The sequence below is a fragment of the Notothenia rossii genome (genome assembly GCF_949606895.1).
Source record: "Notothenia rossii genome assembly, chromosome: 3".
NCBI classification, from domain to species: Eukaryota; Metazoa; Chordata; class Actinopteri; order Perciformes; family Nototheniidae; genus Notothenia; species Notothenia rossii.
In genome coordinates, this window is record NC_136901.1 from 89,698,395 (window position 1) to 89,726,143 (window position 27,749).

General features: G+C 38.3%; 1 protein-coding gene across 4 annotated transcripts in view; it reads left to right on the forward strand.

Moving 5' to 3' along the window:
* Positions 1-27,749, forward strand: part of pcgf3 (polycomb group ring finger 3) — an 88,043-nt gene that overhangs the window by 52,194 nt on the left and 8,100 nt on the right. For all 4 annotated transcript variants that reach the window (XM_079671489.1, XM_079671486.1, XM_079671487.1 and 1 more), the window contains exons 3-8: positions 5,031-5,148; positions 7,993-8,089; positions 12,579-12,634; positions 12,965-13,072; positions 19,526-19,614; positions 27,479-27,616. In XM_079671489.1, coding sequence (XP_079527615.1) covers positions 5,031-5,148; positions 7,993-8,089; positions 12,579-12,634; positions 12,965-13,072; positions 19,526-19,614; positions 27,479-27,616 — 606 coding nt within the window. The remainder of the gene's footprint in view (positions 1-5,030; positions 5,149-7,992; positions 8,090-12,578; positions 12,635-12,964; positions 13,073-19,525; positions 19,615-27,478; positions 27,617-27,749) is intronic.

Sequence of the window (27,749 nt, forward strand, 5' to 3'; positions counted from 1 at the left end):
AGAAGTAGAAAGTTCAGGTATTTGTGTTCAACATGTAAGAAGTAGAAAGTTCAGGTATTTGTGTTCAACATGTAAGAAGTAGAAAGTTCAGGTATTTGTGTTCAACATGTAAGAAGTAGAAAGTACAGATATTTGTGTTCAACATGTAAGAAGTAGAAAGTACAGGTATTTGTGTTCAACATGTAAGAAGTAGAAAGTACAGGTATTTGTGTTCAACATGTAAGAAGTAGAAAGTACAGGTATTTGTGTTCAACATGTAAGAAGTAGAAAGTACAGGTATTTGTGTTCAACATGTAAGAAGTAGAAAGTACAGGTATTTGTGTTCAACATGTAAGAAGTAGAAAGTACAGGTATTTGGGTTCAACATGTAAGAAGTAGAAAGTTCAGGTATTTGTGTTCAACATGTAAGAAGTAGAAAGTACAGGTATTTGTATTCAACATGTGAGAAGTAGAAAGTACAGGTATTTGGGTTCAACATGTAAGAAGTAGAAAGTACAGGTATTTGGGTTCAACATGTAAGAAGTAGAAAGTACAGGTATTTGTGTTCAACATGTAAGAAGTAGAAAGTACAGGTATTTGTGTTCAAAATGTAAGAAGTAGAAAGTACAGGTATTTGGGTTCAACATGTAAGAAGTAGAAAGTACAGGTATTTGGGTTCAACATGTAAGAAGTAGAAAGTACAGGTATTTGGGTTCAACATGTAAGAAGTAGAAAGTACAGGTATTTATGTTCAACATGAAAGTAGAAAGTACAGGTGTTTGTGTTCAACATGTAAGAAGTAGAAAGTACAGGTATTTGTGTTCAACATGTAAGAAGTAGAAAGTACAGGTATTTGTGTTCAACATGTAAGAAGTAGAAAGTACAGGTATTTGGGTTCAACATGTAAGAAGTAGAAAGTACAGGTATTTGTGTTCAACATGTAAGAAGTAGAAAGTACAGGTATTTGTGTTCAAAATGTAAGAAGTAGAAAGTACAGGTATTTGGGTTCAACATGTAAGAAGTAGAAAGTACAGGTATTTGGGTTCAACATGTAAGAAGTAGAAAGTACAGGTATTTGGGTTCAACATGTAAGAAGTAGAAAGTACAGGTATTTATGTTCAACATGAAAGTAGAAAGTACAGGTGTTTGTGTTCAACATGTAAGAAGTAGAAAGTACAGGTATTTGTGTTCAACATGTAAGAAGTAGAAAGTACAGGTATTTGTGTTCAACATGTAAGAAGTAGAAAGTACAGGTATTTGTGTTCAACATGTAAGAAGTAGAAAGTACAGGTATTTGTGTTCAACATGTAAGAAGTAGAAAGTTCAGGTATTTGGCTTCAACATGTAAGAAGTAGAAAGTACAGGTATTTGTGTTCAAAATGTAAGAAGTAAAAGTGAAAAGTCGTCAGAAAAATAAGTAGTGGAGTAAAGTACTGATACCAGAAAAATGTACTTAAGTACAGTAACAAAGTATTTGTACTCAACTACTTCCCACCTCTGTGTAAGCTATTAACATAAAGGCGTCCCATTGTAAAGTCTGGTAAAATGCACTATACCATATGGTTCACTCATAACTATAATTGTATTAGTTTCACGCTTAATCAGGTATACTTTAGACTACACATTCATTTATTTGATGTGATATTGTGTTTTGTTTTCTATGGGATTGAGAACCCTATGAACTATAGTATTCAGATTCTATTATTGGGAAAAATCACATTCACAAATCAACATGGTCCGAATCAAAACCTGCTTTGATCGTTATGTTATCGTACTTATGCAGAGGTGACGAGAAGTACTCAGATCTGGTACTTGAGTAAAAGTAGAAGTACCAGAGTGTAGGAATACTTAAATACTTAAAGTAAAAGTCCTGCTTTCAAAATGTTCCTCAAGTAAAAGTAGAAAAGTATTCTCATCAAAATATAGTGAAAGACAGTAAAAGTAGTCATTGTGCAGATTGGTCCATTTCAGAATAATATATATGATATGTTTTATAATGATTGATCATGAAAGTGTTCTCAAAGCTGGTAAAGGTGCAGCTAGTTTGAATGACTTTGTATACTGCAGGGTAGCTGGTGGATTTACTCCAGGTGGAACTAAAGTCTGATTTAACACTTGATTAGATTTCACATCATTCATCCACATCTGAGAAGTAATTAAAGGTATTAAATACATGTAGTGGAGTAGAAGTACACCATGTACCTCTGAACTGTAGTGGAGTAAAAGTACTGAGTAGCATACAATGGAAATACTCAAGTAAAGTACAAGTACTTGAGTAAATGTACTAAGTTACTTCCCACCTCTGAACTTAAGGCACCTTACGGGACAACATGAAAAGGAAAGACGTTTCATTTGATTTTCTAAAAGGACATGGATGAACTCCCCGGTGTACAAAGTGTCTGTTCATATTGTTTTAGTGTTTTAAATAAAGACAGAAAATAAAAAACGTATCGCACTCGACGACCACTTGGTAACGGAAGTTGCTCGACCAGGTTGCAGTGAGTCCAGTAACACAGCACTATGCTAATAAAAGCCACATTTCTGGGTCATTTTTTTAATATTTTAACACAGCGTGGTTGAAATTCACACAATGTCCAATTGTTTACAGTGTACGACAAACAGTGTGCTAAGGGAAGTGTTTAGATTGAAAAGCAGCATCTGTTGGTTGATTGAACGGATTGAGAAAGCAGAAGATGTGAGGTCAACCGTTGGTAGGCTAGAGAAAAACACCAGATATGATGAATGTGAGTCTAGACACCACAGATATGTTTGATGTAAAAAGACTCGAGGAGAGCTCCAGTCGTCTCCTCTGGGTTTCTGTTCTCTGCTCAGACTGTGGAGCTGCTTCTGAAGAGAAATCCTCTTTAAGGAACTGCAGCTCTGACATTCTCTTTGCATTTCTTATTTTAGATTTATAATTTATGGAAAGATATTCTCTTTATGTTCCACCTCATCAGAAAGTCTGACCGTCATCCTGTCAACGGCAATCATTTCAGAACATGACGGCCATCCTAAAGTAATACGTACCTGCTATTGACAGGACTCAGTGTATTCGGGCATTTATACTGACCTGAGATCAACTCAGACTATTGAAGGTCCATATGTCTGGATGATAGACCAATGACACTCAAGGTTTTTCAAACTATCGTAAATAATCACAAAATATGTTTTTTACAGATAGAAGTATTTAGTGGTTATTTGAAATTATTTCCTATTACGTACTTTTCAATTTCTTATTTTTTAGAGCAACTTTATTCAGATAAAAGAGCAGTATGTCTATATTTGGTACAGTTGTGTGTTGTTACACTTTTTGTTTTTTGGAGATGAAGCATCTTTTACTGTCACGAATAAAGCCAATTATTATCTGCTCTAAGTCTGAGATTTACCTCTTGTGTCTTTTTACATTGTCATACAGACAGGAGGGCAGAATCTCTCTTTAGAGCTCACACACATTTATTTAGTTATCCTGCGAAGCCATGCTGCACGTTTGAAACTGCGAGCTCAAAGTTATGAGATACTTAGATTATTAGCTAAACACCCACTGTTGGCTGACTTTAGATCAAGGACACTGCCTGCACCTGTAATAGGTTTTTTAAAGAGATTTAATTGAAGGTTGATCACTAGTTGTATTTTGGTCAGATTTGGCTACTAGTGAGTGTTTTACCGTAAAACCAGGAGCAGAAATAAGGAAACTAAATCTGCTGTTGATGGATGTTTCTGAGCTGACAGTGGATCGTGAAACCAGTTAGTCATTCAGTTTCTCAACACACCTCAGCAGAGCAAATCTCTGTTTTCACAATCATTTTCATTCACAACTTTTTAAAGCGTGAATCAGCAGCTGAGCTCCCTGTCGCTAAGGGCCGCACGAAATTTGTGATATTTTCTCCCCCTGCGATATGAAAAAATACAGGAATTGAAGAAAATACTTTTTGCTTTCTTGAACTTTAATGCTATAGATTTTTTTTTAAAAATTTTTAACGATATTTAAACGGATGAAGGATTTTAGTCACGGACTTCTGGATCTTAAGTTATCAGAGCAACAAGCTGAGCTAGCTCGGTTATCCTGCTGTGATCTGATCAAGAATGGTTGTGATTGGTGGTTTGCTGTGCATGCCGAGCCTGTCACTCACTCAAGTACCCCTGACATGAGAGCCGCACGAGTTTTCCTTTTGTAGCAAGCAGCAAAATGATTGTAACATGACATGTTTGAGTTAATAAACTTAATATCATACGTCCTAAAAAAAGAAATCGCACGTCCTGCGATGTGAATATCTCGCATAATGAGATTATCGTCACGACAGGATATATCGTGCATCCCTACTGTCGCTGCCTGTCTGATATCTGATGAGACTCTGCAGACACATGTTGAACTAAACCCAGAGTATTGAAGCTTTTCTTAGATACCCTTGGTCTTCACTGTGATGTGTGAACGTAGATATGAGCAATACAGATGTACTGTTACCTGCCTTATTAATAATCATTACTGCCACACAGACGGAGATAGAGTTGGGTCTTTAAAGTTATGGTGATATAAATAGAATATTATATAATACAAAAACTAAATCAAAGGTAATGCAGTGCTTGAACACGTGTAAGAGCGTGTGATGCAAGCAAGCAGAGATTGAAACGTGCACAACGGAGAAATGGTTGAAATGGCTAATATTAAAAATAATAAGCTAAGAAACAAATACATGGTTGGAATAACTAAAAGCTATTAGATGAATGGTTAAATAATCAGATAACTTAAAGGGAACACAGGTTTTGAAATGTGGTCAAAGGTGATGGATAAAGGGTTGAAATAGTAAGAGCAATTAGATAAATGGTTAAATAATAAAAGTAAGTCAAAAGTAACTATAATTGTTACTTCAAAGCACACAAGTGTTTGTGAAATGTTGGCATCAGTTTCATTAGTAAATACTCTCGTAAAGATGACCTTAAATAACAACAATAAGGAGTCAATCTTCGATGTCTTTTATTCAGCTTGCGTGAGTTCATCTTCACTTCAATTTGAGCTTTAATAATATTATAAATGTCTTCTCCGTCTTCCCCAGAACCCCGACATGCTGACGAGGAAAATAAAGCTGTGTCACATCAACGCCCACATCACATGTCGTCTGTGTGATGGATACCTGATCGACGCCACCACCGTCACCGAGTGCTTACACACCTGTAGGTCCACACACACACACACACACACACACACACACACACACACACACACACACACACACACACACACTTCCTGTCTGCCTCTCTGATGTTTGCTTCACTTCTGCTTCCCACCTGTCAGATTTCTTCCTGTTTCTCTTTCTCATGTCATCTGTTCCTCTTTTATAGCTCTTGTTTATTCGACACATGGGCTGTGTTTGTTGTTCTTGGCTCTGAAGGTGTTGCCTTTGGGATTTCTCTCCAAAGGGAAGAATCCCGGAGAGAAAAAACATCTCTCTGGGAGACAGGCAGCTTTATCTGAAGCTGCATTTTGACTTAGGGAAATATCTATATGACATTTGACCATCTCACTCATAATACACAACCTTCTATATGGGTTAGATGAAGGTCATTTTAAAGAGGCTCTATTATGCTTTTGGGGTTTCCCTTTCTTGTAGTGTGTTATATTGGTTTAAGTGCATGTTAATGGTCTGCAAAGGCAACTTTTTGAACATTAAAGCATGCAAACATGTCACAGTAGAGCCACAAAATATAAATGTGAACCTGAAAAGTAGCAGAATAGAGCCCCTTTAATATTAATACCCACAGCTTTAAACTTGAAGACAACACACACACACACACACACACACACACACACCTACATCAGCAGCAGCTAATCTGCACATTTATTAGCCCTCATATAAAAGTGGGAATAGGCAACTCTCCCGCACTTTTAATTGTCCTTGAGAAACACGCTTCAGTATGTCATGGTGAGGTTGAGCTGAATATCCTCGAGCAGCAGCAGCAGCTGAAGTCTGACCCTGAGTTTTCCGATTTATAAGAAACGGAAAGGGTGACTGAGTTAACTCGGCCTCAGGCGCCCTTTAATGCTCACATGACCTCTCAGCCGGTTAATATTTAGAGGTTACGCAGTGAGAAAAATAATCCGGACTAATAATCAGAGTTGAGTATGGATTTTGAGATTAAAGGCATTCTCACCCCTGCTGATATTGGAGCTGTTTTATCGAATTTAACACATTTATTCCCGGTACAGTGAGAGTCATGTGATCAAACTGGACTGTTGACCAATCAATCCCTCTGTGGTTCTTCTGAAACACACTGAAGATAAACCTTTTTGTTCATTTAAAGTGAGGAAAACCCAGTGGTAGAATATAGTGAAGCACATTTACTTGCATATAATTTCGAGTATTTACATTTTATCCTTCTTTATTTTACTCCACTAGTATCCCTGGTAATATTTGCAGCAATACTGTACTTTAGACCTATAAGCTAACAAAAGCTTGCAGTTGTATTTAACCCTTGTGTTGTGTTTGAAAGCTGTCACCGTTCATGGTGTTCGCGGGTCAATTTTGACCCATGATTTATCCCAGTCCAAAACACACATAAAAAAGACTATCATCCAATATTGTTTTAACCACATCATAACTAACTTATTATGCATTCATAACCGTACAATCCTGTTATTGTTCTTAGGCCCCAAAACACATTACACCACATTGTGCAAACGTGCATGTGTGTGTTCAGGTTCAAGTGTTAGTGTACATATTCTTTGAGAAAGGTGGAGTTCCCGTGGGGGGCAGAGGGAGGGGAGACCAGGTGCATGTTGGGAAAAATTATTGTTACAGTTGATGAAGGGGGCGGGGGAGGGGGAGGGGTGTCTAAAGTCTAAAGTCTAAGATGAATCTTGATTGGGCCAAATTTGACCCAGAGTCACCCACAACAATTCTGCTGGGTCTCTCCAGACCAGAACACCAAATTATACACTTTTTTTAGAGACCTTCAGACTTGGCAAAAATTGTCAAAATCAGTTTTGTAGTGTGTATATAGCTGTTGTGGAGGATATCATGAAGCCTTGTACCGATAAAAAAAAAAACTAGAGCGTAGTTATTATATCATTTAAACTTGAAACGGTTCACGGGAGAACACAACACAACACAAGGATCAAGAACAACTTTTAGTAGACGTGTAATGAGAACCCAGACAGTGTAATTCTGCGTCTGTCCACCAGAGGGAGCTCTTCCACTGCAAATGAGAGCTGTTCTTCTTCTGCGGAAAAATCAGAGTAGCTTTGATTCTTCATCACTTTGAAGAAGACGCTCCAACATCACATACTTTAAACAAAGAGATTCACACAAAGACACATTATTTTTGATCTCTAAACATGTCCTGTATTATGAATATGAATGATTCATTGGTGAGAGATAATATATTTAAGTTCATGCACCATTTTTGTATATTATACTATTCATTAAAAGTCCTGAGGTTGTAACAGCTGTGAAACAAGATCATGACAGCAACATCATATATTATCATAGATTAAGAATACACTTTCAAACCACCAAAACTACAAGCACATTTCAACAAATACTCCACTTTAAAAGCTATTACAGATAATTGTAAATTCAAAATAAATGATAAATTATCTTCTGAGACTTGCTTTTAACATAGACACCTTTACTATAATGGAGCCTTAACATTAGCTTGATTTACAGTACAAAATAGTCCCTTCAATGCCCTCTGGTGGACAAACAGGGTAATGAAGACACATTACCTTAATGTTGGACATTTCAGTACTGACATTTCTGGTTCCTTATCAGCTGATCCAACCATCAATATGAAATAAATCTTCGATACTTAAAAAACTGCACAATTACTATGAGCTAACGATATTAAAATGTGCTCAATTTGCAGCTGGCAGTAAACTGACATGAGATCATGAAATGCTGATAATGTGTTTGTCATGCTTTAAATCATCAATAGTTTTTGTCTTGACTATATTTGTGATTTGAGTCCAAATCGGCAAATAACGTTTGTGTGTGTGTGTCTTTTTGTGTGTGTCTATAGTCTGCAGAAGCTGCCTAGTGAAGTATCTGGAGGAAAACAACACGTGCCCCACGTGTAGGATTGTTATTCATCAGAGCCATCCACTGCAGTACATCGGGTGAGTGAACACACACACACACACACACACACACACACACACACATACACATACACATACACATACACATACACACACAGGTACAGTCAGTTGCTGTCTGGAAATGCCCTTCCATTCTCCTTCTCTACCCACAGTGCTCTCCTACTCTAGAGGTTTCTTTCCACACACACACACACACACACACACACACACACACACACACACACACACACACACACACACACACACACACACACACACACACACTCTGGTGTTTGTCAGAGCTCCATCAGTGTGTCTCTGGGGATCCTCTGCTGGTAAACAGAGGAGCAGAGAGTCGGCCTCTCACTTTTTATTTCCACTCTCCTGCAGGAAGTGAACCCCGTCTGTAGTCGCTCTGCTCGGTGGGGGGGCGTGTGTGTTTTTAAAAGCATAGATTATCAACATAAGGGTCAGTTAATAAATAATGCAACACACGATTACATTCATAACCTAATCCCATTACCAATTCTGTTTCTTAGATAAACTGGAAATAAAAACAGGAAAGGGTGCAATTAATAATAAATACATGAAACTAGCTTTTAACATATTTGTTGTTTCATCTGCGGTCGAGGGTGGAGATTTTATGAATTAATTTGATTATTACTGACCAGGAATAAATATCATCTTTACTTTGAATTTCTCACTCCTCATGGGGCATGTATGTTTCTAGTCCACAGAAATCAGACTTATATAATCAGTATTCATGTTTACACGTGTTGCTTTTGTCCCATTGGAGGAGTTGAAATCACTTGAGGCAGTTTATCAGATTTCACTCGGCTCCCTCACCGAAGGATTTATGCGATATTCATTTCACAAATGCAGGAACACTCCCATGTAAACACACTTTGATGTGTACAAGCAGGGGAGTTTCCTCTTAATGTGGAAACAAATAGTGTAGAGTAAACTAATAATACGTGGCATTACTAAAGGACAAGGTCAAGTAAACTGAGCTCAGTAACGTTTTTTAAAACTGAGGTAGATCTCAATAAGCCCAACTAGGATGAACTAGAAGTTAAGTATATACAAATAAAATAAAGGAAATACAATAAATACAATAAAATAAATAAAATAAATAAAATAAATAAAATGAATAAAATGAATAAAATAAATAAAATGAATAAAATGAATAAAATGAATAAAATGAATAAAATGAATAAATAAATAAATAAATAAATAAATAAAATAAATACAATTAATTAATTAAATAAAAATAAATACATTTAAATAAAATCAATAAGAAATGAATAAATAAAATGTGTTTAAAAAATAAATAAAAAAAGTAATAAATATAAGTAATTGTCTTATTTCCACACACAGATTCAGTCCTTCATTTAATCAAATAAAAGACTTTGAATATTAAATGCTTTGATGTTAAATTATCTTCAGGTTTAAATAAATAAGTACATTTATCTTTTTTGGTTTTTTATTAATTACCTTTGGCAGATTTAATCCTCCTCTCTTCAGGATGTTGTTATTCCTGCCTCCTCTCAGCGCTCATGCATTAGTTTCTATTAAATACCCAACACAAACTTAAAGTACACCAACACTTTTAGACATTACCGTGCACACCTCGCTGTCTGCAGGAAATGCCTAATTTGAGCTCTTGGAACAGCTGTTGGGTTTTTTGCCTCGGTGTTTTCAGGAAATCAGAGTCGATGGGAAACATCAGAAGTGATTTCAAGGCGAAACTCCCGATAAAACCCATCTGCTCATCAGAGGACTGATCAGAGTTAATGTTTGAGATGAAACTCTCAGAGAGCAGCTCAGATAATCCAGACGCTTGTTCTGTCAAGTGCAGCTTTCCTTCATTTCAATAATTAGCTTGACTCTAAATCCTGCAAAGAGCAGCCTGGCATTCTTTCGCTCTGGGAAGAAACCAAGTGAATACAGCTGATGACTATTTGTTAATAAAGAATACAAGTTAAAGTCACAGGTAAATGATCAGTAATTTAGAAAAATAAATCCATAATACAAATAGTTTTTTATACCTTCAAAGGTTCTTCACACCCTTTTATTCAACTCTAGGGCTTCAACTAACTAATTAGGAATATTTCAAATATTGAATAAACCAACATCATTTTTTGTATTAATCAGTTCCTCAGAGTCCAAGGTGAGGTCTTGTTTTGTTGGTCGTACGAAAAAAAGTGAATGTCTTAAAATCTAAAATGGGAACTGTTTTTATAGACTCGTGTTGAAGCAGCCACTTTGACCCCCCTCGCTTTTTAGGTACTTTATAAAAATACTTTTACCTTTACACGCATTTTGTTAATCCTTTATTTAACCTGGAGAAAATCTAACTGACCCATCCTGCCCAGTTATCGTGTGCTGTGCTGAAGGGCAATTATCCTTCTACATTACCGTTTTATATACACTGCTGTATTCACTGTATTTATTATTATCTGTGTATTTATTCTTATTTATACATTTCCCATCTATTTACCTTTATTTTTTTATCATTTATTTTGTATATACTTCTGATACTTGTTTGTATAACTGACTGTCTGGTTAGACCCTCCTTCATTTCGTTACACTGTGCTTGCATTTTGTAATGACAATATAGTAATCTAATCTAAAATCAAATGTTATTGTTAGAAACATCAGAAGGCAACATACAAGCCAATTAAACACAGTTACACAAAGGACCAAACAGAAAGATTACATAGTATTTTATATATATTAGATATATATATATATATATATATGCATGCATGCATACATACATACATACATACATACATACATACATACATACATACATACATACATACATACATACATACATACATACATACTAGGGCTGTCAAACGATTAACATTTTTAATCAGATTAATCACAGCTTAAACATTAATTAATCAGATTAATCACCATTCAAACTATGTCCAAAATATGCCATTTCTGTATGTATATTGTTGTGGGAATGGAAAGATAAAAGAAAGAAGGCGGATATATCCATTTAACATACAGTATGAGTTTATTATAACATTGTTCTGTGTGTCAAAATGAAAGACAGCCCACACACCTATCAATCATCAAACCGTGGGGTCTTATAGTTGTACCAATGTATATAGAGATGTACTACAGCAAAAGTATTCTCCGTCAGGACTTCCTGCAACAACACCACGCCGTTATCTTGATTCTGATTGGCCAGAAGACATTATCAAAGATTTTCTATTGAGAAGACGATCACTAGGTGACAAAAGTTTTGAAAACCGTTTCTAGTCTTCGGCATTTCCAGACAAGTGGCTACTGACATCAATCTTACTAACTGCTGTCTGTGCAATTTACTCCGCACGAGTTGGCAGACTTTGTTTTGCTTACTTTAACATCATTGTTCATGGTGGGGCTAAGGCATTTATTGGTATGGCTGTAGCCTATCCCAGTGCTGCCACTGGTGGGATGTATGGGGCGGGCCATTCTGCACATGCGTTAAATGCGTTAAATATTTTAAGGCAAATTAATTTTAAAAAAGATTACTGCCGTTAACACGATAATTTTGACAGCATTCATATTTACATATATCCAATCCACTTTATTTCTATAGCACATTTTAAAAACGGAGGGTTTGCCAAAGTGCTTCATAACAAACATAACATTATAACAAAATGGATAAAAGGCCCATAAAGGCTACGGACAGACAATAAAAGCATAGAATAGGCAGAGCGTAGCTTAGACTGACTCAACAATTTGACATGGGGGGCAGGTCTATATGACACATGAACAGCTACAGGCAGTTGGCATATAAAAGGAAAAACCAATGGGAAGCAATTAGACCTCCATCACCACTAAAATAAAATCCCCTCGGTTAATATTGTTTTTAAAGAATGGTGTTAGTCCGTCCAACAGCCCTTTCAAATTGATTATACGTTTAACAGAAGTTTCTTTAATCTGAGTAACATTTGCACTCTCTCATTAAGTGTTAAACCTCCAAACATATGCAGCAGGGGTCAGTGTTCTGCTGTGTTCTGCTGTGTACCTGTCAAGCGTGCCACTTGTATTTCAAGAGTTTTTCCTTCATAAAATCAGAACACACTCCACATGTCGTGTCCATTATCTGGTTGTCAAAACGCAACAGCATGGTGACGGCAGCCCCGAGTCCACTCTGTGTGTCACCTGCACAGCTTTACAGGGAGAATATTTAACACCATGGCCCCTGAGAGCAGCTGGCATTGACTTTTATTTGACTAAACCACTGGACACTTCTCAATAATTGCCTCTATGGTTATTGTTGAGTAAAGCTGTACAGCAGACGGTGCCATCGAGTCTACAGTACACTCAAAAGAGAGTTATGCATAATGTGTTTTTATTTGTATTGGTGTCAAACCTCCTGAACACATTTTTATATTTTTCTTACACTCATTTTAGATTTGTATATCTGCAAATAAACTAAGGCTTTTGGTAAACTATTTTAAATCATATGTTTATGTGTTTCAAATGATACGGTTACTTACCAATGTCTTGTTCTTTTCAGCCATGACAGAACAATGCAAGACATTGTCTACAAATTGGTACCGGGACTTCAAGAGGGTGAGTTGTGTTTATTGTCCTTTTTAACTTTTGAACACACAAACAATACAACTAAAAGCCTTAAAACTCCACTTCTACTGTCACTACTGATTTCTTTTATCACTTCCTGTTTGTGTTTGTTAATTGGTTTGGCCTCACTTTGACAGAACAACATTTGTATGCAATATTTACACTGCTGTCATTGCTGCACTTAGAAGACTTATTGAAGCTGTTTTCATTGCACACACACATAACTACACACACTATTGAGTTTTTAAAGACGACAGTGACCTTGACAGATAGTCTCTGTCCTCTCTAATTGTTCCTCTCTTCCTCCCTTGTCTCCTGCAGCGGAGATAAAGAAGCAGCGGGACTTTTATCAGAAGTTGGGGATGGAGGTGCCGGGAGACATTAAAGGAGATCATTGCCACATGAAGACGCATCTAGATCAACGCAACGGTACGACCCAACACTTCCTCCTTCAGCTCAAAGATGTTCTCTGTCTGAATATGTAAATAGTTTAAATGAATCCTGAATCCAATATCTGCTGACAGAGGTGCAATATGACCTTAAGGTAGTTAATAAGCAACATGAGGAAGCGTGTGGCGCAGTGGGTTGTGCGTAGGTGTCGATGATGTCGTTGTGTCCCTGGGCGAGACACTTCACCCCAAATTGCTCTTGCCCACAGTATTGAGTTTAATTATGGGATATGAGTTCTGTGTTGAAGTCCTCCAAATAATAATGGAAGTACATTTGACTGATGTGATCAAACGAACAATAAAGTGGTCCTACAAGCGTTCACTAAAGGGTGAAGATGAACACTTTTAGAACTTGACTGAGATAAACTTAATAACCTTTTATAAAGCACAGTCATGTGTACTCGCCATACATGTGTTTGTTTTTCTACATTTCTCATTCTATTTGAGTGTGGGCACATTAAAGTGGGTTTATTCTTTAATGGAAAGGGTTACCGGGAGACATTTACATCGAGGTTTTTCATTTATTTATAGGGCTTCATGGATATAGACGTATGTTGATTGCTGGAAATGTCTTGAAGGAGCACTTTTACTTTGAATAGCTCAATGCTCTGAAGTGTGCTGACTAACCCAATCTCATTGTTGGTTTGAGTCATACACAGACCATTAACCCGAGTCAAGACATGTCTTCAAAATGTACCACAAACAACATATTGGCTTTTCGTTCTGAGTCAATTTGAGCCATTAGCAGGAAGGAAACACCACTTCCTGTAAGATCGATCAACAAAACCACCAAGAGTCCATTTTATATTCCCAAGTTTAAGATAAAATACCAGTTCTTCAAGCATAATATAAGACTTTAGGTCATTGTGAAACTGGATGTCGCAGTCTGTAAAAATCACGTGTTCATTTGCGAAAAACTGCCTATTTCTTACATCTTTTTACCAAAACAGAGTAAATATACAAGCACACAATGGCTCCAATTTTGGGAAACCGTGTATATCATTTCTTCAGCGGGATCTTCCAGTTCCTCTCACTGTGTTATATAAACACTGAAGCCCCCACATATTAATGGTAACATTAGAAGCACAGCCACGAGTAGCAGCAGACCCCATTAGGCAGTAGAGATGGAGACACTTCAGCCAATCACAACAAGGCCCCGGCTTCCTTGTTGTGCTCGACAGCTTTTCGGTTGCGACTCACTTCCAGCTACTTTGTGTGAATGTTCGCCCAGAGGCCGGAACTAATCGCTCACTTAATCCCCCTCTCTGATTTTGGTAATTAAGGCTCAAATGGAAGTGGAAGTGCTCTCTGGCTTCATGTGCCTCGGCGCTTTGGGTCAGGTTTAGATACAGACACACAAACATTATCAAACACAAACACGTTTAAAGGATCATTTGGACAAACAGAAATATATACGGGTATTGTATCGTTTACATTCAGTTTGATCAAATACAAACAAATATGACGTCTCTAGTCTTAGGTATTGATAGATACATTTTATTTTTAAAATTAAAACTAGAAAATCAAGCGTGGTTGCTTATCAATCTAAAGCTCATCAATCAGGAGGTTTCCAAGTGAGTCTTTTGTACATTTAAAGCGTTTTAACACCAGACCTTTTGACATTTTTCCCGCTGTGGAGATAAGAGTGCTGTGAATTCTCAAAGCTGTTGTCAAACTTGAATGTCAAAAAAAAAAATTCAGTCCTCTGCAACTCCTAACTCGTCACACACTTAAAGGTGGGGTAGGTAATTTATTTCAGAAACACTTTTTGTTATATTCCATGGAATGCTCTTAACATCCCGATAGCAATGAATATATGAAATGCTTTGACAAAAAATCCATAAAAACATATCATCTGTGGAAGCCGTGGCGCTGTAAAAAGCACGACCAATCATCTGACCCGGCCCGGCTAAAGTAACTGGATGGCCTACCTGCCTGTCAGCCTTCCATCTGTGCACAAACTTATCTCGTGCCCTCATTGGTCATATGTGTGTTGGAGGAGGGGCTCTGTCAGGAAGTCAGATTTTTTTCGTCTGCGTATTTTCAAATTCGAGCGCACTCGAGCTGCGTTCTCCATTCTTACCTAGCCTACCTTTTAATAATCAAAATAATAAAGTTAACTTGTCTACTAACTAATTTGTAAAGAATTGATATACATATAAAAAAAAAATAGACGAACAAATATAACAAACTTTACAAAACCTTAAAGTACTTCATTCACATCAAATAATATGTGTGTTTGACGCACACTGTTAAACATCCACACACATAAGATTGTTAGATTAACTTAATGTTAATAATATCCTGCTTTATATTGTGTTAGTGTTTTATTTGTCAGATGTGTATAGATATATCTTCACGGCCTACTTGTATATTTTGTACTTTTTAAAACAGTTTTTTTTTCTATTTTGAGATGTTTACATTTTAGAATTGTTTATTTCTACTCTTTTAGTTTCTACTTATGTGCAATGATTTGTTTTTGATGCTGCTGCAATTTGGGATCAATAAAGTACATATTATCTTATCTAAAACTAGGGTTAGGGTTAGCAGCTGTAACACTGTACATCTAATCTTATTTTGACAATGAAACTCCATTCATTTGACTTTTAAGTGCAAACACACCAGGTCTTTCTCCCCAACAACACCTCACAGCTTCAAAACAAAGTCCCGCCCTCCACCAGACTCATTTCTCTAGATTGTAGAAAAATGGAAGGACCCTAGTCTTAGGTATTGATTATTACATTGAAATTGTAACACTAGAAAAACTAGAAAATCTAGCGTATCATTCCGATGCTCATCGATCAGGAGGTTTTCAAAGTCAAATCAGAATCACTGTAATAAATGCTTGTAAAAACTGGTTACGGGATTCATCTGACTTTTAAGTGCAAACACACCAGGTCTTTCTCCCCAACAACACCTCACAGCTTCAAAACAAAGTCCCGCTCTCCACCAGACTCATTTCTCTAGATTGTCTGCTTTCTTGAGCACTTAACGTAAGAAAGCGAAAGGACACGGTGCTTTGATGAGACAGCGGAGTGCACTTTCCTCTCTAATGACAATATAACCTCCCACACACTCCGTCTCAACCCAGCGCCGCCTCGCTCCGTATCCTCGTTGTATACGCCGTTGTGATTTGATACATCCCAAATGAGCCAGAAACCTTGAAAGAGACATAACGCTCTGTTTTTTTAAAATCCCCCAGACTCGAGCAATCATACAGTTTCTTCAAACACACACAGGTTCTTCATCTCTGTTTAGACTGGCAGAGACACTCCGGGGTTGCTTGAAGGTGAGACAGGACAATAAGAGCGAGATCTGTTGATAAGCAATCAGTTCAGGGGGGGACTCTGGAGACATCACAACGAGCCCAGGCCGCTCCTCTAATACTCAGTGGAGCGGTGACACTTAGCCACAATGGAAAATGGTCGCAGAGGGGGTGAACACAATCTCATTTACACACACACACACACACACACACACACACACACACACACACACACACACACACACACACACACACACACACACACACACACACACACACACACACACACACACACACACACACACACACACACACACACACACACACACACTCTCTCTCTCTCTGTTATTACAGCCTCTGAGTCCAGGAGAAATGGAGCCAATTTCTTTGTTTTTAGAAAAGGTTACAGAAAAGCAATACCTATCCGTGCAGTAATGGTGTCACAGTTCCACAATAGTTTCTGTGATAACTGCGTTTCATATCTGAAAGAATCAATACTGCCCTGATATTACAGCCAACAAGGAAATCCATACTAATATCTCTATAACTACACCTGTCCTGGACACGTTTGCAGCAGCTACTTCACACAGCTTTGAGGTGTACTTGTATCTTTAAGTGCACACAAGAATCCAGGTATGATAGGAAGTGAGACAGCAGGAGAAACTTAAATACTTCATTTGACTCGAGTGCTTTTGGTTACAATGACATACCAAAACAATGAATGGATAAAGGGTCAGATGTAGTCGTGAAACAGAAAGGATGAGGATACTGTATTACATCGGGTGTCTGCTAACACAGGTCATTATACGTGTTTTGTGCATTGGGTTCGGAGTGTTGCTCAGATAAAACCATCTTTTTAAGGCGCGATAGTGCTTTTTTGTAAATTGGCATATTAGGGCTCTTGAAGGTGGAACAAGGAGGAAAGTAAAGGAGGCAGGAGTGAGATTAAAGTACATTTATCAGGGAAAGAACGTTGATATTCTCAATTTTATGACTCAAATGAAAGTAAAATGATTGGATACTTTCCATAAGGCCTTCCTTTAAATCTTGTGTTTACCAAAGCTGTGCTCATTAAGTCATTCAGCATGAACGATTTCTAATAGACCAAAGAAATATGAGTCTAATAAGACCATACAGTCCTATTCAGACTTCCAAACAAACTTATCAAATGTATACATACTTTCTTTACATTTGTATCATATCCTTCTCTGGCATCGAACACTTTCTACCTCTTGGTTTTCACATAAACTCCTAATATAGTCCACTGGAGGTGCTCTGCTTCAAACAGGCTCGTTCAGCTCAACCCAAAACACGTATCTGATGTTTTATTAAACCTTACCTTTCATGCATCACTCTGAACATATTTACCTCAGTAACGCTTCAGAGTGTGAGGGATCTCTTTCTTCTGCTGCTCTGTCCTCACATTTTGGTCCAGGAAAGAACATTTTCTTGGAAAAGAGGCACAGCATGTAAACAAGAGAACTTAATCAAGGAACAGGGTTCTTACGGTCATTAAAAACCTGGAAAAGTCATGGAAATTCAAAATGCTAATTCAAGGCCCTGGAAAACAATATTTTTCCCCAAAGTTTTGGAAATGTAACTAAAGTTGCATCAAATATAATTAATATTTTAGCTAATCGCCGAAATAGTAACACTATAATGACAATGAATAGAAATGAAACCAAAATGGCTTTTAACTGATGAGGTGTTTTGCTGGTGAGAGATGTTAGTTGCTTTAGTGTGTAGAAGCTGGTAAGCCTATTTGATTTGTTTTAGATAGGCTCAACATGTTTCAGACCTTATTTTCCTGTTCCATGTTCAAATAAACCATTTTCAGTTGTACCGCTAAAAAAAAAGAGTAATTTTTTCGGTCATTGAAAATCATTGGTGAAAAGCGTATGAACCCTGAAGGTAGAGCTTGTGATACCTTGATTCAGTTAATCAGTACGGAGAACGAGCAGCTGTCTTCCTGGTTAGAAGTTGTATTTGAGTCGTGCCCAGACAGCGGATAAGTCGTATAAAGAACGCTTTGACACCCTCGGACACGTAATTACTTTATAAATGGATCTCTGCAGGAAATGTTTGAATGCTCCAAAGAACACAGGCTGTTAAAAAACCACGGATACAAACATGTCTGTTTCTAACAAGTTATCAACGGCACTGCGGACGTAAATTAAGCTCAACAGTGTTCACGTGAATTAGAGAAACATCCGTCGCTCCTCCATCATGGATCTGACCGCAGACAAAGACGAGTCCACGAACTAAAAATTAAAGACATGCTTGTGTGGATGTTGAGATGTGTTGCTGTGCCTGATTGAGAAGGTGGATATATATTAATGATTTAAATAGTAGCTCTTTCAATCTCGACTTGTTCTCCCGTGCTTTTGCAGACCACGTATAAGACGTATCAGTCTGTGTTTTCTATTTTGTTGTGTTTTAAAATGTTTTTTACATCATCAGGGTGTCTGCGGGGTCTTCAAGTATTCAAAGTTGATAAATCAATTTAGCAAAAATGAAGGCTATTAAAAAGTATTAAACGACATTTTCCAAGCTATTACATTTTGTAGCTTGTTTTCAAAAAGTATATCAATTGTCCAAAGAGGTTGTATTCTACAGTCTGCCTGAATGTAATCATTGCGTAGGTGTGCAGTGTGATTCTGTGGAGTTTATTTATGGCATCCCGTTGGGTTTGACGTCATCTGAACAGGACATCGCACGCTCACTGCTCGATAGCGCAAAGGTCCGTTTACGCCGGTTGTTAAACATCGTTATGGGGAAATGCAAGTTAGCGTCCAAATGGTTGGAAGATAAGGAGGAAGGACAATCAATACTGTATATAGTCAATGTGAGGTAAAGTGTGTCGCCAAGGTAACCGGTTAGAACTCCAAGTGGAGATGAGGTCTTAAGGTCTTTCATTTGACTTCAGGGTTCCTGCACCCTGATCATGTGTGAGGATTTTTTCAGTCTGTGGCTAAAGTATGGTTTTATTGTCTCATGCTTTTACATTAGTTTATTTTTGTCCTATCGGTTTTGTCGAAATGTATTTATTTTTATATATTTATTGATGTCGACTCTTTTGTTTTTAAATGTGCTGTATAGATAAAGTTGGATTGGATGTTTTACAACATGGCGGCTGAACGCTCTTCCTCTCTTTGGTTTTCTGCACAGGCGACACAAAAACAGAGGACGCGGTCCATAAGGAGCCGGGAGAGGAGAAACCAGAGGAGGAGAACGACTATCACCGGAGCGACGAGCAGGTAAACCTCACCTGATCCTCAGAGAGATCATTTCCTCTCTTAGAACCAGACTTGTTGACTTCATTAGAGGCTTGTTTTGACTAAATTCAAAGAAAAATCTATCTCAAAAGTTGCATATCGTTGAACCTCGCTGAACTTTTGCCTAAATCAATATAAACTTTTATATATAAACCAGAATATTTTAAAGGTTCCCTATCATACTGTTTTTCATCAATATATCCCAGGTCTCAGATATATACAGAGCCTGTCTCTGATTGGCTGAAACACCAACCAGATCATTGCAGCATTACCCATAATCCCCTCTGTTTCAAAATTGCTGATTCTCTGTCTGTTACTTTGGATGAAAATAAGGAGCCCCTCCCCACGCCCCTCTGAGAGACATTTGGTTAAAAAGAACTCAATGGTGCTCTAGGAGGAGATTCAGGTGATAAGGGGGGGGGGGGGGTTACCTTGGTTGGTGATTGGCTAATGGTTACACAAACCAAAACATCGTTATGACATCATAAAGTGGCCAAAATCTGATCAGCTCATTTTCAGACAGGTTTTTATAGAAATGGATCAGGACAAAAAGAGAGGGGGTCTTTGTTACTGAGACTTTCAGAGTCTCTTTACACAGAGGGGACACATGTTGATGTAAAAGAGACATGAAGAAGAGGGGACACATGTTGATGTAGAAGAGACATGAAGAAGAGGGGACACATGTTGATGTAGAAGAGACATGAAGAAGAGGGGACACATGGTGATGTAGAAGAGACATGAAGAAGAGGGGACACATGTTGATGTAGAAGAGACATGAAGAAGAGGGGACACATGTTGATGTAGAAGAGACATGAAGAAGAGGGGACACATGTTGATGTAGAAGAGACATGAAGCAGAGGGGACACATGTTGATGTAGAAGAGACATGAAGAAGAGGGGACACATGTTGATGTAGAAGAGACATGAAGAAGAGGGGACACATGTTGATGTAGAAGAGACATTGAGAAGAGGGGACACATGTTGATGTAGAAGAGACATGGAGAAGAGGGGACACATGTTGATGTAGAAGAGACATGGAGAAGAGGGGACACATGTTGATGTAGAAGAGACATGAAGAAGAGGGGACACATGTTGATGTAGAAGAGACATGGAGAAGAGGGGACACATGTTGATGTAGAAGAGACATGAAGAAGAGGGGACACATGTTGATGTAGAAGAGACATGAAGAAGAGGGGACACATGTTGATGTAGAAGAGACATGAAGAAGTGGATTTTGCATACTAGGTGACCTTTAAATACATTTCAATATATATTTTTGTAATCCTCCCCACCAGTGTTTCCACCGACAACAAACTAAACAGATAACACCAAATATGTGTCTTTACTAGAATATATCCAATCTAGATTGAAAGCCATTTTCACCCAATGCCATTTCATGTTTTATTTTTAAGATAAACACTTTTGTGGGAATAATTGTAAGAAGTTTCCGGGTAAATTGTACCTTTTTTTAATTCAAAATTAAAAAGGTATATAAAATATAACCTGTGGAAAGGTTCAGATCTTAATAAGGACGCTCCTATGTCTCCTGTAATTGTAACTTTCTTAAAAATCTTTTGCAGTTTTGCACCAAAAAAAAACAATTAAAATGGTAAAAAACTGAAATATCAGATTTCAATATCTAAAAATGTACGTGCATAAACCAAAAAACATCTACATGGTCGGGTAAAACAAGAAGGAAGTGAAAACATGTTGTTTTTTATAAGCTATGTCAAACAGCAGCCCTCAAACAATAAACCAAATTAATAATACAAATAAAATCTTGGGAGGCCGTGAGTTTGTGTTTTAGCCGAGATTAGACGAAGCAATTCGATATTATAATTGCGGGTTTCAAAGCAGTCTGTCAGGAACAAAAGCTCCGCAGGACAAAAACACTGATGCTGATAATTGTGGGAACAATTGCCTTTAAAAGCTTGCACATCAATTATTGTCTTTATGAAAGTGGCCCCCATGCGAGGAACCAGGCGCTTTTACAATTACTGCAGTCTTTTGTCTTTGGTGAAGCGGCTGTTTGATTTGAACGCCACTGCCGTCCAGCTGAAGCGTTTCAAATGGAAATTAATTTGTATTCTTGCCCATTCTCCAACCCTGAGAAGTGATATTAATAATGCACGGAGAGTTATTGTGCTGGACGGCTGTTTCAGAAACACTAAACGTCTTTGGCTGCATTGTTACAGGCTGAAGGGAATGTGGTTTTAGTCGTTGTTGTCAATTCAATTCAAATGTATTTATATAGCCCAATATCACAAAACACATTTGTCTCAGAGGGATTCACAAATCAACGCACATGCATGATAATTTAAAAACAACAAACATATCTGAGAATAAAGTCAAATGACAAGATAAATGTGAAAATACCAATGAATGGGTCCAAAACACACTGACACAAATACAGTTAGAATACAATAATTACAATTACGGTAACACTTTATTTAAAGGTAGGGTAGGTAAGTTTGAGAAACCGGCTCGAGATACAGTTTTTGTTATATTACATGGAATGCTCTTAACATCCTGATAGCAATGAATATCTGAAGTGCTTTGACAAAAAATCCATAAAAAAATCTCACCTGTGGAAGCCATGGCGCTGTAAAAAGCACGACCAATCATCTGAGCCGGCCCGGCTAAAGTAACTGGATGGCCTACCTGCCTGTCAGCCTTCCATCTGTGCACAAACTTATCTCGTGCCCTCATTGGTCATGTGCGCGTTCGTGTGTGTTGGAGGAGGGGCTCTGTGAGGAAGGGGTAGATTTTTTCCATCTGTGTATTTTCAAATTCTAGCGCACTCAAGCTGGTTTCTCCAAAATTACCTACCCCACCTTTAAGGTACACAAATTAGCCATCAATTAGTTATTAATTAATATGCATATTAGCAGTATGTTGGCCCTTTATTAGTCAATATGAAATACTTTTTTAGGCGTGTGGCACAGTTTAATAATGCATTGGTGTTGGTATCAGGGGGTCACAGGTTCAAACCCCGCTGCAGTCAGCATGTCCCTGAGACACTTCACCCCAAATTGCTCCTGGGGATTGCCCACAGTATTGAGCATGTAAGTTGCTTTGGATAAAAGCGTCTAACATGTAATGTAATACTTATTAATGCCTTATTCTACAAGCAATAGGCCATTAGTTGAGAGTTGTTCCTCAATAACCCTCAAATTAGTGCTTATTTATTGCAAGTAAGGAAGTTGTCGTACATGAGCTTTGGTCTTAATATGCTCTGCTCAATATGGGCCTAATAAGGCAGTAGCACCACAAGAATAGTAATTCACCCATAATAACACTTAACAAATATGATCTATTCTTATGTAACAAGACAAGTGTTAATTAAGTCTAAATAACTCAAAATTAGGCCCATATTGAGCAAAACTCATCTAGAACAACTTCCTTACAAACTCTCAACTAACGGCCTATTACTTGTAGAATATGGCATTAATAAGTGTTTCATAATGACTAATAAGGAGCCAATATACTGCTAATATGCATGTTAATCAACAACTAGTTGATGGAGATTTGTGTAACTTAATATAAAGTGTTACCAACATTCCATGAGGATGTTTAAAAGATACTTTCAAACCAGTCCAACTGTACGCTGTACTAAAGAGGAAAGTCTTCAGCCTGCTGGACAGAAACCCAACATGCAGATATTCAAAAACAAGTCTCAGCTCCAGCAGCCCTTTGTGTCATGAGGGGGAAGCAGAGCGCCCCAAAGGAGGGGAGAGATCTCGACCTTTTGGATTTTCAGCGGCGGTGCAGAATGCGTCCAGAATAACTAAAGCTGCAGACTGTGTGAGCTGAATGCAGATGTGTCAAATGTCACTGAGAAGAAGAGGAGGAGGAGGAAGGGGAATACAAGATGACTGATGGAAAGGAGAGATGTGCAGGATTGAAAAAAAGAGAGAGAGAGAGGAAGTCACCGTTCAGGGATTAAAAAGCTACAAGAATGAATGTGAAATAGTTAAATGATAGGAGGATGAAGGGAAAGGACACGGCGCTGCAACACGACGCAGTACGATGGAGGTATTGATATTCTTAAATTTCAGGGTTTGTAATTATATTTATTCGCTTTAGCAGAAATGCACTGAAACCTAGATAACAACTACAGGAAAGACAACGCCATACTTGCCAACCTTGAGACCTCAGAAATCGGGGTTATTTTTAAAACCACCGCGTGGGGGGGGGGGGGGGATCGGGATCGCCGGAGCTGTTAGATTAACATTAACATGCTTACTGTAGTTCTGAGTGCAATGCCTTGCGGCCTGTAGCACCATCCTCTTGATGGAGCGTGTGGGCGGGACCAGGAAAGGAGTGGGCAGAGAGTCGAGTTGTCGATTCTTGTTCAGTTTTTCTGACTATCTAGTTGCGCACGCTACTAAAGACACGCGCTACCATGGAAACCAAACAATGGTGTAGCTTTAATAAAGTCAGAGTGGAAACAGTCGTGTGTAAATCTGATTTAGTCAGAAATCGGGAGAAATATGACCCCGGGAGGAAACCGGGAGAGGGCAATGAAATTGGGAGTGTCCCACGAAAATCGGGAGGGTTGGCAAGTATGGATAACACCCCAAAGAGCAGAATAGGGCCTCGTTGAGGAAGGATTCTTACGATCGAATTAGAAACTAAACCGTCAATCATCTGTTTCAACGGTGACTGTGCATTTCAGTGACACTATTTACTCAGGGTTGTAACAACATTTTAGGGTTGAATGAGGTGATTGCTAAATAATGAAATGCAATGCCATCACGTAAGAGTGTTGTTCTTCTAGATGAGGGGGAGAGGGATTATCAAACACTGTTTTCCTCACATTTGGTTGTAAATGTTAAGTTCTGTCCAAGAAAATAAGGGTTTACAGATCAGTTTAGTGGGCCTAATTGTTAAACCCTCACATAGGAGCCAGGGCAGGAATATCTTTATATAACCTCTAAAGTTTGCAGCTGCATATTCCCCACAATGCCTCTGGTTATCGTCAGAACAAAGGACTTATTTACCTAAGGACTGCAGATGGAAATTAGCTATCAGTTTACATCTGGCATAATTCATCTGTCCTCTTTTCTGAGATTAATGTATTTGTATGCATGGTTCTTGTTGAAATAAATACATAATAATAATAATAATAATAATAACAATAATGTTTAGGAAGAATCGTTTCTTTTGAACTTCAGGAAATACTCTAGAAGTAAGTGTCGGATGATAGAGCAATACAAATAGATACAGATGAGAAACCAGCTGGGGATGGTCCAAAAGAATCATCAATCAGATGAAGATGAGAGAGAAAATAGTCCCAGAATCCCCCCCTGCTGAACATCATGACTTCACTGAAGACTCCCGGCACGCGTGGCCGACCTCCAGATCGTCCCCCGCTGACTCCTGGACGACCTTTCAGAGTTTAACCTTGAGGCGTGAAGCAGTGCCAGAGAAGAACACGGAGGAAAGCAGTGAGGCGCCAGCAAGACTACGAAAGAAAGAAATACAGTAGAGGCAGAATTTATCAGAGAAGACTACATAATCTTGAAGACTGAAGTAAACGGTCTCAGAGGGAAATATTGGGCATAGGACGATATAATGTCATGTCCTTATTATCCTGGGTAATTGAATAAAGGAATCGATAAGTAGGATACCGATAATCATCAAAATATGCTTAAAGAGGCCATTTTGTGCTTTTCTCTTACCTGTAGTGTTATATATGTAGGTTTTGTGCATGTTAATGGTCTGCAAAGGCTAAAATCCCAACGTTACATCCAGAGGGAGATTCAGTTAGGCACTTATCAATCTCTAAACAACTCTATGGTGTAAACAATTATAAAATGAATTAACTCCAGATATTTTGAGCTTAAAGACTTCACTTTGGAGAGATTGCAGCCGTCCTCTAAATTATTTATCCATCCTCAAATTCTCAAAGCTGTTTTCAGCACTCTACTCTGGCTTTCTTGTCACACACACACACACACACACACACACCCTTTAGTGGACATATTGCCTCACACCTCTCCCAGCGTTCATGCCTCTGGTGTGTGTGTGTGTGTGTGTGTGTGTGTGTGTGTGTGTGTGTGTGTGTGTGTGTGTGTGTGTGTGTGTGTGTGTGTGTGTGTGTGTGTGTGTGTGTGTGTGTGTGTGTGTGTGTGTGTGTGTGTGTGTGTGTGTGTGTGTGTGTGTGTGTGTGTGTGTGTGTGTGTGTGTCGCTCTTTGCTTTTAGAGCGTGGTGTTTATTTGAGATGTGAGCAGAGAGCAGGTGATGTTAGCTACAGCGTCTCCACAGAGAGTGTGTGACAGAATAAGGCATCTTAGCTTTGTGGATTTGCCTTATATGATTTATCCACAAGAGACATAGCAAGTTCAAGTGAGGGCTTACTGTCTCAAACTAAATCATCATTTATAATCCAAGTTCTCTCAAATCTTAAAAAAATAAATCCCAGAAATGGAGAGTTGTGTTCAGAGAGCAGTCGTCTCCAGAGAGCGTGACAGAATAACGAAACACAAGGTGTGTGTCCTCCTGGTGTGTGTGGGCAGAAGCTCAGAGGCAGTAATGCTTTCTGACTCCTGCAAACCATGCTCTGCCAAACCCCCCCCCCCCCTCCCCCCGAGGAAAAACATTGCATGAAAGAAGACGATAAGCAAAACACAAAGAGACAACTCTGCTTCAGAGGGACCTGCGGAACAACAGGAGGAATTAACCAGCTGTTAGAAGTCTTAATAAACAATCAGTCTGCTTTAATGGGAGATCAGAGGGAATAAGTCTTCACAGTGGACAAGTTTCCAGGGTGGTGTGTGGCACAGTGGGTTGTGCGTTGGTGTTGGGATCAGGGGAGCACAGGTTCAAACCCCACTGCAGTCAGCATGTCGTTGTGTCCCTGAGACACTTCACTCCAGATTGCTCCTGTGCTCATACACATTAATGTAATGTGGATGAAGCTTAGTTCCACTACAGCTATTCATTTATTCTTTTGTTGAACTAGTTCCCAGTGGTCTCTGTGCACGGCTGTTTCCAATTACCCCAATAAATCTATATAGCTTTAAAAGTCAAAAAGTAATTTTGTCAATACATGATAGATGTGTTATTATCCCGAATTCAAAACATGTCTTTATCAAAACATTTTGACAGATTTTTGGACATTAATCCGGTTAGAATCTAAATCATTTGTCTGTTCTTCTGATTGCTGCACACAATCGGATTCAAGGAATGACCAGTTATTATTATTATTATTATTTATGAATAAAAGTAGATTTTATTATAAAAAGCCAACTAATTTAATCAGATCAATGACATTTTAAGTATTTTTAGATTTTGTTTGAGGTTGTGTTAACGTCATAAAATGGGATTTATTTCGTAAAGCATCTTTTAGAATAACCCAATCTCAATTTAAAGAATCTAAAATTCTGAAATATATTTACCATAGAGCAGCGGTTCCCAACCTGTGGACCCCCTAGTGGTCCACGAAGGCATTGCATGTGGGCCGCCACATTTTGCAAAACATTATGATTTGTTTGGAAACATTTGATTATTACGATTTTTTTTATTTGAACCTCTTTTCCTTTCTCTTTCTTGATCCTCCTTAGCAACGGTCCTTACAGTCCTCGACAGCGGTCTGTTCTAACAACGTGTCACATGTTCTGAATTGACCAATCAGAGCTTTATTTAGCCTCTGTATTGTTTGTGGGCCCTGAGTTGAAAAAGGTTGGGAACCGCTGCCATAGAGAAAACTGCTACTCGGTGATACCTCCAGTATTGATAGATACTGTAGGTATTGATAAACCAACACCTGTTACCGGTTCCCCTGCTGTGTTTAGTGTCGGGGTGTTTACTCATCGTACTCTCTCCTCGTGTTTCCTCTCAGGTCAGCATCTGCTTGGAGTGCAACAGCAGCAAGCTGCGAGGTCTGAAGAGGAAGTGGATCCGCTGCTCGGCACAGGCGACCGTCCTGCACCTCAAGAAGTTCATCGCCAAAAAGCTCAACCTGACATCGTTTAATGAGGTACACAAAACACAATATAACAACAACAACAACAACAACAGGAAGCTCTTTCTTATCATGGCTTTAGTGACTGTTAAACATTTTTTCCCGTATGTGTGTCTTTACTAGGATTTTATCGATACCGGTACCGCTT